The following is a 12,013-nucleotide window of genomic DNA, read 5'->3' as shown; positions in this document are numbered from 1 at the left end:
AAAGATGGGTGTGGTGATGGGGTTAGGTCAGTCATGGATTGATGTTACTCAACTTTGAGTGATGAGTACCTTTGGGTTCATTTTACTATATGGCCTATATTTGTGTGTATTTTGTACATATGAGAAATTCTGCACAAGACATACAAAGCATTAAATAAATAAAAGATGCATATTTCTTAAAAGTTTTATACCGCATGTAAAAGCTATGAGGAGTTCTAGGTTAAAAAAAAAACCATTTGTTTATCTGGGATCTTCTCAAACTACTGACCATAGACTCTTCTTTTCAAGGAACGTGTATCAATCGGTCTCCTGGACATTTTGGAAACAGCTATACATTATCTATGTAGAACTAATGTCTTTTTCCATGGATCATTGTTCATGATAATTCTAGACAACTAGCGCACAAAAATATTTATTTATGTGTTAAAAATTAAGGTGAAAATGGAAAATTTTAAAAAAGAATTATTTCCAAATTCTAAGATGTTTGAAGTACCTATAAGTAAAACATCTAATTTTTAAAAACTTCATCAAGATTTATTATGTGTATAAATATACTGGCAGAAATAGTGCTAAAGGAAATACGGTTTCAAAAAGAGTGAATAATAATCCATATTTCTTAAACATTTTTTCCGTTGGCTATTAGCCATAAATCTAGTTATAGATATTTAATAACTAAATAAAAAACTGTTTTAAAAAAACTACATATCATTATCAACCTCAATAATCTTATTATATTTTTATCCTAAATTTCTATGAAGTTTAAGAATCTGTTAAAAATCATATTTGAATACCCATAAATTATTTCTCACTCAAGCAAACTATAGTAGGCAAAAATATTCCTCAGAATAATATTCTATAATTGCTAAATAAGATTTACATTTCTGCATAAAATGCTTTATAATTTTGCATGTGTCAGAGTATAATTTTACTCTATAAAATTATAAATGTATAATTTTGCATTTTAGTTTCTAAGTAACTTATTTTATTATTTTTAAAATAAGTTAACCATACCTTTTAAACTTTGCATCAGAGTAAAGATGGCCTGTATTGCTATTTATAGATGTCCTTTCTTTCCAGCTTTTTTAGAGACTAGAAGACTTCTTTCTTGTTGACTTTTATAAAAATTCAAACTAGAACATTTGCATTAATTACAATATATCACCAAAAATTGCATTAATTTCCATTGATGTCCATTAATTTGATAAATGTTTTGTCATTTGTACCATTTGCACTGTCAAAACAAGTTAATTATATCTTACTGACATTTTTGACAATTGCTTTAACTGCAAAAAAAGTATCTTATTTGCTTCCACAAAAATTCAATCTTATCTATTGAAAATTTGAACTAAGCAAGAGAAGACTAGCCCATGTCAGGAGTCTTACAAGATCAACTTAGGATCAATGGTAAACAATGATTCCTCAGAATTCTTTAATAGCAGTGCTCATATTTTACGGTGGAAAATATTATGTACCTGCATAATCTGTTCTTGCATAATGCCCATCTTCAGATTTAGTAGTTGTAGTTGTGTTATCTGTGTTAAAAAATTAACAATAAAGATTGATTAACTTGTTACCTAGATATCTTTCTAACAGTATTTTCATTACAATTAAGGAGTTTTCAAATATATTTCTAAGCAATCTTTACACAAATCAGATTTACAATATCAATTTCTGTTTAAGACAAATAGAAAGATATAGGCTTTCTAATGCTTAGGGCAAGAAGTTTCAAACTATAACTGAGATAAGTTGGGTAAAAGAATAACAAATCAAAACCCAAGAAAATATTTGTTTCTGAACAAGAAACAAAACAGAACATTCTGGGACATCCCAACTGTGAAAATGTACTTGACATATTTCTATTGACTCAATATATAAAAATGGTGTTATCTGCTCTGATTTCAATGTTATACAATATATCTTTGTAGTCTTTGCTAAAAATTATTTTACCTTTCTCTTTACCCTGTTCAAGGAGTGTATCTACAATTTTTGGAATATTGGACTCTGTGTTGATGGCATTGTGAAGACACAGTGCCATCATACAGAAAAAAAAGTATGGATCGTTGCCAATAGGCCCTATAATCACCACAATCGCTGCAGTAAAATTCACTGTCCATTGTAAACCAAACTTGTCTTTCAAAAAGAAGTCCCTGCCTAATAAGGGATTATCTCCTCTTTTCATTTCTATGTAAAGACTGAGTGAAGTGAAAGTCGCTCAGTATGTCTGACTCTTTGTGACCCCATGAACTATACAGTCCAGGGAACTCTCTAGGCCAGTATACTGGAATGCGTAGCCTCTCCCTTCTCCAGGGGATCTTCCCAACCCAGGGATCAAACCCAGGTCTCCCGCATTGCAGGCAGATTCTTTACCAGCTGAGCTACAAGAGAAGCCCATGCAAAGACTAAAGATATTCTTCAAAATGAATTTTGGTGTGAGTATTACCTTGACATCGACCCAATGACATGACTTCAATTTTCTCCTGTTTCTGACATGATGCTTCTTTGATTTGACATGCATTATCATAAGATTTCCCATCAGAAGCACACAGGGGATTGAAGTTGGTCTGAGAACAGTCAATGTTGCACACACACCTAAAGGGAGAGAGAAATAAAACGTGCAACATCAATGGTGTTGTTACCACATTATAAATAAAACACAAAGAGGAAGAATTGCTAGGCTGGCAAAATGCAAGTTGGCAAAATTGAATTGTATCCTTCCAGGGGAAGTTCCTTCACTCTTCTACCTGAGATGAAAAGAAACATAGAACTAATCTAAAATAATTCAAAAGACTGAGCAATGGATAAAAAATCAAAAAGGGGAAACTCAGAAAATAATCATCAGTTAATCTCTGCCACTGGAACTTTTAAAATATGTACATAAACTTCCCTGCTGATGCCTGCAGAATTTGAATAGGCTGAAGTAGCCACGAAATTCTGCTTTACAATTTCCTTAAATGAAATCTACGGTGTTACTTCTTTTCTCAGGCTATTTGAATGGTGAAAGCTTGAGGAAAATGACTCGGAGGACATTTCAGAGAATGTACACATGGAGATTATTTGGAATGCAATGAGGAGTTAAATTTCTTCAGCGTATATGAAGATACACATAAGACGTGCTAAAAAGGAATGGTCAGTGGTCCTTAGTATTTTGAGGAGATCACCAAACCCTTTGAGAATCAAACAACAGGTACAGACCTCTCCTCAGAAACACTGTACTCATGTAAACAACTCTGCATAATATTTTAGGGGTTTCATGGGCCTCTGGTAGCCTATGCCATTAAACTCTTTCCCAAATACATACTACTCTCTCTGTTTTCTGTTTTAAATAAGTTGATTATCACTCATGATTTTAATAGATTTCTTAATAGAAATAAAAATTTGGTGGATTAATGAAAATTAGTTTACTTGAATTAAGAGAATTAGATATTTTAAAGCAAGCTTCTTAGGATTTTTCCTATGTCCTTGTAACTCACCATATTTTACAATCTACTTTTTCACTCAGAATATTGTGTTTATGTGTGCAAATATGTTACTGCCTTAGAATATAAACTCCTGTTTAAAATTTTTATTAATATTTCTATTACTTTTCTAAACAGATGATAATATTCTTGAAGTGATGAATCACACATTTTACTTCTGTATATTTTACTTGGAGCTGAGCATAGGCTATAAGGATAACAAAAACAAGCAGCTGACAACATGCTGGGTTCTGAACACGCATTGCTTTCTTTAATCTTTGCAACAGCCATTTTACAGACCAATGATATTACATAAGGTCAGAGAGCTAGTAAACTGTGGAACAAGGACCCCCCACAGATGTGTTAAACTAAAATACAATCCTTTCTGCCCACCACAGGCTGTGTATTAGTTTCCTAGAAAACTTCTAAACATAGTCGTTTATAAGCAGGTTTCTGGGCCTCCTTAAATCTGGGGCGGGGGAAGCCTAGGGTTCTGTATTTTTAGTTAATCATCCTGGCATCAGAATCACTTCCTGGGAATCACTGCTTGATTGGTTTGTCGACTGAGTGAGAGAGGGTTTGTCTATACACTAGTGTCTCTCAGAGTGTAGTCTTGAAATCATCTGTATCAGAATTACCTAGATCTTGGTTAAAAATGTTGGCAGATAATGTGCTGATCCATTTATTTTTTTTTGAATAAGAGAATTACTCTAGGAAAGCTTGGTTATTTTTAATAGTTCACTTAGGTACAAATAAGAGAGATGGCAACCATCTCTAATGCTTAGGTCATTGAAAGTGGTGTTCCTACCTTGGCCGTGATGGTGCTACATGATGACAGCTACTGGGATCACAATATTGCTTCTTTGACTGATTCTTTGCATCTGAAAAATCTGAGATCAGGAGCTGTTACATGTTCAAAGAGCTTTTTGTCCTTGTGATAAAGAATTGGGAGAGTGACTTTGTAGCTCAGGCTTGTTCTCAATAAAGAGGAAAGGGGACAGATTTTTGTATTTTTAAAAAGATAGCTTCATTTATGTTGAGGAGAGTTGAGGTTTTGACTATTGTTGTGTTGGACTCTAGAGACCATCCCCTTGAAAGACACTGAAATAATTATCTGCTAGCAGCAGCAGAACAGAGGAAGGTATGTGAGAACCTATGAACATCTAGAGCAAATTAGGTAATATATCAAGGGATTTTCAGGTTTCTCCAAGTTGAACACAAAGAAATGCAGGGATGTACATCACATATAATCTTGCCAAAAAAAAAAAAAAAAGACTGGCAATTCAGAAATCCATTTGATATCATAACAAAATAGCAAATGAGAACGGAGATGGAAAGATAAAATTTGGTTGAATTGAACTGGCCAGATTGAGCATTTCAGTGACGAACTCAACTAAACCATAGTACCAATAAATTAAACAGTTATTCGGAAAGTCTAACAATATCACCCTTTTCCAGTGGGCTATTTTTTCCCTTTGACTGATCTGATCTTAGTCCCAGAGACTTTTGCTGCTGATACCTTCTTCCCTTTCCTTTTCCAGCATTGCTCGTTCAGGGATATCCTTTCAAGGTTTGTTTCCCCTTTGGAAATTCATCACTCTTGCTGCCTCAAATAAAGCCTTTCAGGAAATGGCTAAGAAAAAAAGTTCAGACATTTGGAATTTCTATTCTCATCTCAAACGGAGGACCTAGATTCTTTTAGGTGAAAGTAAGATACGAGTTTTGTCATAAGCTTCAGGCAAGCATTGAAAGTTGAAAGTTACGCTCAGTTGTGTCCGACTCCTTGCGACCCCATGGACTGTAGCCCACCAGGCTCCTCTGTCCATGGGATACTCCAGGCAAGAAAACTGGAGTGGGTTGCCGTTTTCTTCTCCAAGGGATCTTCCCGACCGAGGGATCGAACCCAGGTCTCCTGCATTGCAGGCAGACGCTTTAACCTCTGAGCCACATGGGTTACACTCATCTTTTCTCTACTGTACAGTGTCATTACATAATACCTCCACTCCTTCCTCCATCCTCTTTGAGCCTTGCCTATGTTAAATAAATGCACGAGTATAATAAATTTACTCATGAATTTCAGCATCAATTGGAAATTTGAAATCTATGGAGAATACTTTTTTTTCTTTGAATAAGTGAAAGAAGCTTCATTGATTGCTGAAATGGCTTAAAAACTATGTAGATCAGGGAAAAGGAAACGTTGGGATTGGCTTAAAAAGACCTAATATTTCTACATTATAAAAGACCAATGAATTCTGATTATATAATCATTATTTACTATATTTTTTGTACCTAAGTATATTAGGCTTAACTAGTTAGAAAACCATGCAGGATTTCAGGATCAGAATCTCAAACTCTAAGTCCATTTTGACTTTTATCAGTAGTGGCTAAGTCTTGTGTTCCTGCCCGGCCCAATACCTTTCAAACACTAAACTTTTAGTAACTGTGGTTTCAATACATACATAAGTGAAATGAATGAACAGAGCAAAAGGATTTTATATTTTTAAAGAGAGGATAAAATTAATCCAAAGTATCATCACTCTACTGCCATAAAAGTAGACATATCAGTTCAGTTCAGTACAGTTCAGTTCAATTGTCAGTCATGTCCGACTCTTTGTAACCCTATGAAACGCAGCACGCCAGGCCTCCCTGTCCATCACCAACTCCTGGAGTTCACTCAGATTCACGTCCATCGAGTCCGTGATGCCATCCAGCCATCTCATCCTCTGTCGTCCCCTTCTCCTCCTGCCCCCAATCCCTCCCAGCATCAAAGTCTTTTTCAATGAGTCAACTCTTTGCATGAGGTGGCCAAAGTACTGGAGTTTTAGCTTTAGCATCATTCCTTCCAAAGAAATCCCAGGGTTGATCTCCTTCAGAATGGACTGGTTGGATCTCCGTGTAGTCCAAGGGACTCTCAAGAGTCTTCTCCAACACCACAGTTCAAAAGCATCAATTCTTCGGCGCTCAGCCTTCTTCACAGTCCAACTCTCACATCCATACATGACTACTGGAAAAAACCATAGCCTTGACTAGACGAACCTTAGTCGGCAAAGTAATGTCTCTGCTTTTGAATATGGTATCTAGGTTGGTTATAACTTTCCTTCCAAGGAGTAAGCATCGTTTTACATGGCTGCAACTACCATCTGCAGTGATTCTGGAGCCCCCCAAAATAAAGTCTGACACTGTTTCTACTGTTTCCCCATCTATTTCCCATGAAGTGATGGGACCGGATGCCATGATCTTCGTTGTCTGAATGTTGAGCTCTAAGCCAACTTTTTCACTGTCCACTTTCACTTTCATCAAGAGGCTTTTTCGTTCCTCTTCACTTTCTGCCATAAGGGTGGTGTCATCTACATATCTGAGCTTATTGATATTTCTCCCAGCAGTCTTGATTCCAGCCTGTGTTTCTTCCAGTCCAGCGTTTCTCATGATGTACTCTGCATATAAGTTAAATAAGAAGGGTGACAATAGACAGCCTTGACGTACTCCTTTTCCCATTTGGAACCAGTCTGTTGTTCCATGTCCAGTTCTAACTGTTGCTTCCTGACCTGCATACAGATTTCTCAAGAGGCAGGTCAGGTGGTCTGGTATTCCCATCTCGTGAAGAATTTTCCACAATTTAATGAGATCCACACAGTCAAAGGCTTTGGCATAGTCAATATAGCAGATGTTTTCCTGGAACTCTCTTGCTTTTTCCATGATAAAGCAGATGTTGGCAATTTGATCTCTTGTTCCTCTGCCTTTTCTAAAACCACCTTCAACATTAGGAAGTTCACGGTTCACGTATTGCTGAAGCCTGGCTTGGAGAATTTTGAGCATTACTTTACTAGCATGTGAGATGAGTGCAATTGTGTCGTAGTTTCATCATTCTTTGGCATTGCCTTTCTTTGGGATTGGGATGAAAACTGACCTTTTCCAGTCCTGTGGCCACTGCTGAGTTTGCCAAACTTGCTGGCATATTGAGTGCAGCACTTTTACAGCATCATCTTTCAGGGTTTGAAATAGCTCAACTGGAATGCCATCACCTCCAATAGCTATGTTCGTAGTGATGCTTTCTAAGGCCCACTTGACTTCACATTCCAGGATGTCTGGCTCTAGGTGAGTGATCACACCATCGTGATTATCTGGGTTATGAAGATCTTTTCTGTACAGTTCTTCTGTGTATTCTTGCCACCTCTTCTTAATATCTTCTGCTTCTGTTAGGTCCATACCATTTCTGTCCTTTATCAAGCCCATCTTTGCATGAAATGTTCCCTTGGTATCTCTAATTTTCTTGAAGAGATCTCTAGTCTTTCCCATTCTGTTGTTTTCCTCTATTTCTTTGCATTGATCACTGAGGAAGGCTTTCTTATCTCCTTGCTATTCTTTGGAACTCTGCATTCAGATGCTTATATATTTCTTTTTCTCCTTTGCTTTTCACTTCTCTTCTTTTCACAGCTATTTGTAAGGCCTCCCCAGACAGCCATTTCGCTTTTTTGCATTTCTTTTCCATGGGGATGGTCTTGATCCCTGTCTCCTGTACAATGTCACGAACCTCATTCCATAGTTCATCAGGCACCCTATCTATCAGATCTAGGCCCTTAAATCTATTTCTCACTTCCACTGTATAATCATAAAGGATTTGATTTAAGTCATACCTGAAGGGTCTAGTGGTTTTCCCTACTTTCTTCAAATTAAGTCTGAATTTGGTAATAAGGAGTTCATGATCTGAGCCACAGTCAGCTCCTGGTCTTGCTTTTGTTGGCTGTATAAAGCTTCTCCATCTTTGGCTGCAAAGAATAGAATCAATCTGATTTCAGTGTTGACCATCTGGTGATGTCCATGTGTAGAGTCTTCTTTTGTGTTGCTGGAAGAGGGTGTTTGCTATGACCAGTGCATTTTCTTGGCAAAACTCTATTCGTCTCTGCCCTACTTCATTCCGCATTCCAAGCCCAAATTTGTCTGTTACTCCAGGTATTTCTTGACTTCCTACTTTTGCATTCCAGTCCCCTATAATGAAGAGGACATCTTTTTTGGGTGTTAATTCTAAAAGGTCTTGTAGGTCTTCATAGAACCGTTCAACTTCAGTTTCTTCAGCATTACTGGTTGGTTTGCCTTGAAAATGAACAGAGATCATTCTGTCATTTTTGAGACTGCATCCAAGTACGGCATTTCAGATTCTTTTGTTGACCATGATGGCTACTCCATTTCTTCTGAGGGATTCCTGCCCATAGTAGTAGATATAATGGTTATCTGAGTTAAATTCACCCATTCCAGTCCATTTTAGTTCGCTGATTCCTAGAATGTTGACGTTCACTCTTGCCATCTCTTGTTTGACCACTTCCAAATTGCCTTGATTCATGGACCTGACATTCCAGGTTCCTATGCAATATTGCTCTTTACAGCATCAGCCCTTGCTTCTATCACCAGTCACATTCACAACTGGGTATTGTTTTTGCTTTGGCTCTATCCCTTCATTCTTTCTGGAGTTATTTCTCCACTGATCTCTAGTAGCATATTGGGCACCTACTGACCTGGGGAGTTACTCTTTAAGTATCCTATCATTTTGCCTTTTCATACAGTTCATGGGGTTCTCAAGGCAAGAATACTGAAGTGGCTTGCCATTCCCTTCTCCAGTGGACCCCATTCTGTCAGACCTCTCCACCATGACCCACCAATCTTGGGTGGCTCCACAGGGCATGGTTTGGTTTCATTGAGTTAGACAAGGCTGTGGTCCTAGTGTGATTAGATTGACTAGTTTTCTGTTTGAGTATGGTGTCAGTGTGTCTGCCCTGTGATGCCCTCTTGCAACACCTACCATCTTACTTGGGTTTCTTTTACGTTGGGTGTGGGGTGTCTCTTCACAGCTGCTCCAGCAAAGCGTAGATGCTGCTCCTTACCTTGGACAAGGGGTATCTCCTCACCCCTGCCCTTCCTGATCTAGGTGCAGTAGGGCCTAGAGGAGCTATCCCACATTGAAGGTCAGGAAGGGTGGCGGTAAGTAGACATATGGCAGCTAATAAATATTTTTCTTGCCAAATATTAAATGTCCTCACTAAAATCAATGAATATTCAATTGAATTTAAGAATAATGGTAATAATAATAGCTTATTCAATGACAGCGCCTGTCCCAGTGTTATATGCTTTATAAGTTGTCACTCCTTTTATCTTTCTATTTCTACGAGGTAGTTACCATTACTATCTCCGTCTTGGGCTTCCCTGGTGGCTCAGATGGTAAAGAATCCACCTGCAATATGGAAACCTGGGTTTGATCTCTGGGTCGGGAAGATCCCCTAGAGGAGGGCATGGCAACCCACTCCAGTATTCTTGCCTGGAGAATCCCCATGGACAGAGGAGCTACAGTGTACTGATCAGCTACAGTCCATGGGGTTGTAAAGAGGTGGACACGACTGAGTGACTAAGCACAGCACACAGTATTTTCGTCTTACAGATAACAAAATGTAGGCTTGGAGAAGTCACAGAGCTTGTAAGGAGAAGAACTTAATTTCAGATATAGGCAGTCTGATGCCAAAACCTACAGTGTTCTACATACTGTTTAGTACAATGAAAAACAAAAAAGATCCAAATTCCTGCTGTTAACTAATTAAAGGAATACTTTGGATTAATAAGGCTTGAAAAAACAAAGTTCTGTCTACTTTTGGAATATTTATCATGATTTTATGAATTTAAATCATGTTGACTCAGTTTCTGTCTTCTCAAACAAGTGATGTTACCAGAGATCATTAGTGAATATGTGAATTAGTGAATATGTCAGAGACTATTAGTTTTAAAAAATTCTGAACAACATCTGGTATTGAATGAGTAACAGATGTATTCAATGAATCTGATTATTTAAGGCATCAGTTGCTCAGAATATTTTATCTTTAAGGAAACCCTATACAAAGGTGGCTCCACAGAAAAACACACAGAGACAGGCACACATGAAATGACTCTACTGAAATGACAAAATCTAGTACTAAATCCAAGTCTCTGCTTCAAAACTTGGAGTCTGGAAGTTCTAGAAGCTCATATTCATGGCACAAGGGAGGTTTGTGTGTTTATGCGAGTGAATGAATTTGTGTATGTATGTATGTGGAGGGGGGCTGCCTGGTGGCATTGACTACATTGTCAATGTGCTTATTCTTTGGTTCATGTCTTTACCTTTCTGTAGCCTTCTCAAGGGAAATGTGTCTCTTTACCTTTGAATTTTACCTGGTACTTAGGACAGTGCATCATAGCAAGTCTTTAATACATGCTTGCTGAATGAATTACTGAGATAATGGCAGGATGGAGGTGGAAAAAAATTAAAGAAAATAGCCATTGTCTAGACATCAACACATAGGAGAGAGAACCATTGCTATATTCAGATAAATTCTCACCTAACTTTGTGCGACTTGGCACATGGAATCTCTAAGGAAGGAGAAGGACCTTGAAGAACTAAGGTTCACCTCCCTTCTTTTATTTGTGTCTACACGGACAAAGGAAACAGAGCCCTCATTAGCCCTTGGCCACTTCAATGGCATAGAAGTCCAATTATAATATAAAAAGATGTTTTCAGGTTACTACCTATATTCTGTGGTATTTGGGTACAATTTTTAAGAACAATTTGAACACAGAGGTGACGTGTCAGTTTAGTGATGTTTCAAACTATTGAAAAATATAAGACTCTGATAAAAAAGGTGACAGAATTATCATATTAATGGTGAGAATGCAGGTCACTCTGTGCTTTCACAGCTTATGTAAATGAATCCAGGATTTTTCTTTCTATAGAAAGGAAAAAATGAAAGGCGAACATTTTAAAAACAGAAACTACCCCTTCTTCCCTGCATTTGGCAAATAACTGCATTATTAGTCATTCTGAGAGGAGTAACTGGTTAATTATAGCATGTCACAAGTATTTAATATGAGCCAAGAATTTCTAAGGCTGAGGACTGCATGGATGTCTTTAAGGTTTTTGTGTTTTCTTTTCTTCTTCTTTTTTTTTTTTTAACCTATCTCAGTCTTTTGACATTTTGACACTGCAATTACATAGATCTCTTTTCTTCTAGGCTACAAAAAAAAAAAGAATCAGCCCTACTTGAAAATAATAATTTCAGGGGTCTCTATGTGGAAATACTCCCCTCTGAAAATCCTTCAAAGAAAATTAACATTGACTGAAAACCTTAGCTGAAAACCTAGCTTAGTAAGAAAGAAGAGAAACATCCAATAATTTTAAAAGACCCCTTGATGGAGTGAAGAATTTAAATTATACTAAGTAAAAGGTGCTATCTAAGACAACTCACATACATTTACAATTACCCCATGAATATTTTGGGGTGTCTGATATTAATTTAGTTCTCTACCTCTCCTGAAATGCCTCTTACAAGGATGTTCTGAAATGAGTTAAACAAGCCTTTCCCATTGTATTTAAGAATGACTTGTCATCCACCAGAGTGAGAGGATGCGAGTGCTGCCAGGTAGCACATTACTTATTCATGTGTCTGCTTTGTGGCTGCCCTCTAATTTCACTAGATTTTGTTTCATCTATTAAACATGCCTGTCACTTATTCCTCTTCCAAGGTCCTTGATCTGGTGTCCATTCA

General features: G+C 37.3%; 1 protein-coding gene across 1 annotated transcript in view; it reads right to left on the bottom strand.

Annotated features, from left to right (window-relative positions):
- TMEFF2 (transmembrane protein with EGF like and two follistatin like domains 2) overlaps positions 1-12,013 on the bottom strand; it is a 286,201-nt gene that overhangs the window by 55,300 nt on the left and 218,888 nt on the right. The window contains exons 6-7 of the mRNA XM_005676285.3: positions 2,441-2,589; positions 1,473-1,532 (exon numbers count right to left, since the gene is read on the bottom strand). Of these exons, the coding sequence (XP_005676342.2) occupies positions 1,473-1,532; positions 2,441-2,589 (209 nt within the window). The remainder of the gene's footprint in view (positions 1-1,472; positions 1,533-2,440; positions 2,590-12,013) is intronic.

The sequence above is a fragment of the Capra hircus genome, chromosome 2 (assembly GCF_001704415.2).
Source record: "Capra hircus breed San Clemente chromosome 2, ASM170441v1, whole genome shotgun sequence".
Lineage (NCBI taxonomy): Eukaryota > Metazoa > Chordata > Mammalia > Artiodactyla > Bovidae > Capra > Capra hircus.
Note: the sequence above shows the minus strand (reverse complement) of the source record. Positions and strands in the feature narration are given on the sequence as shown.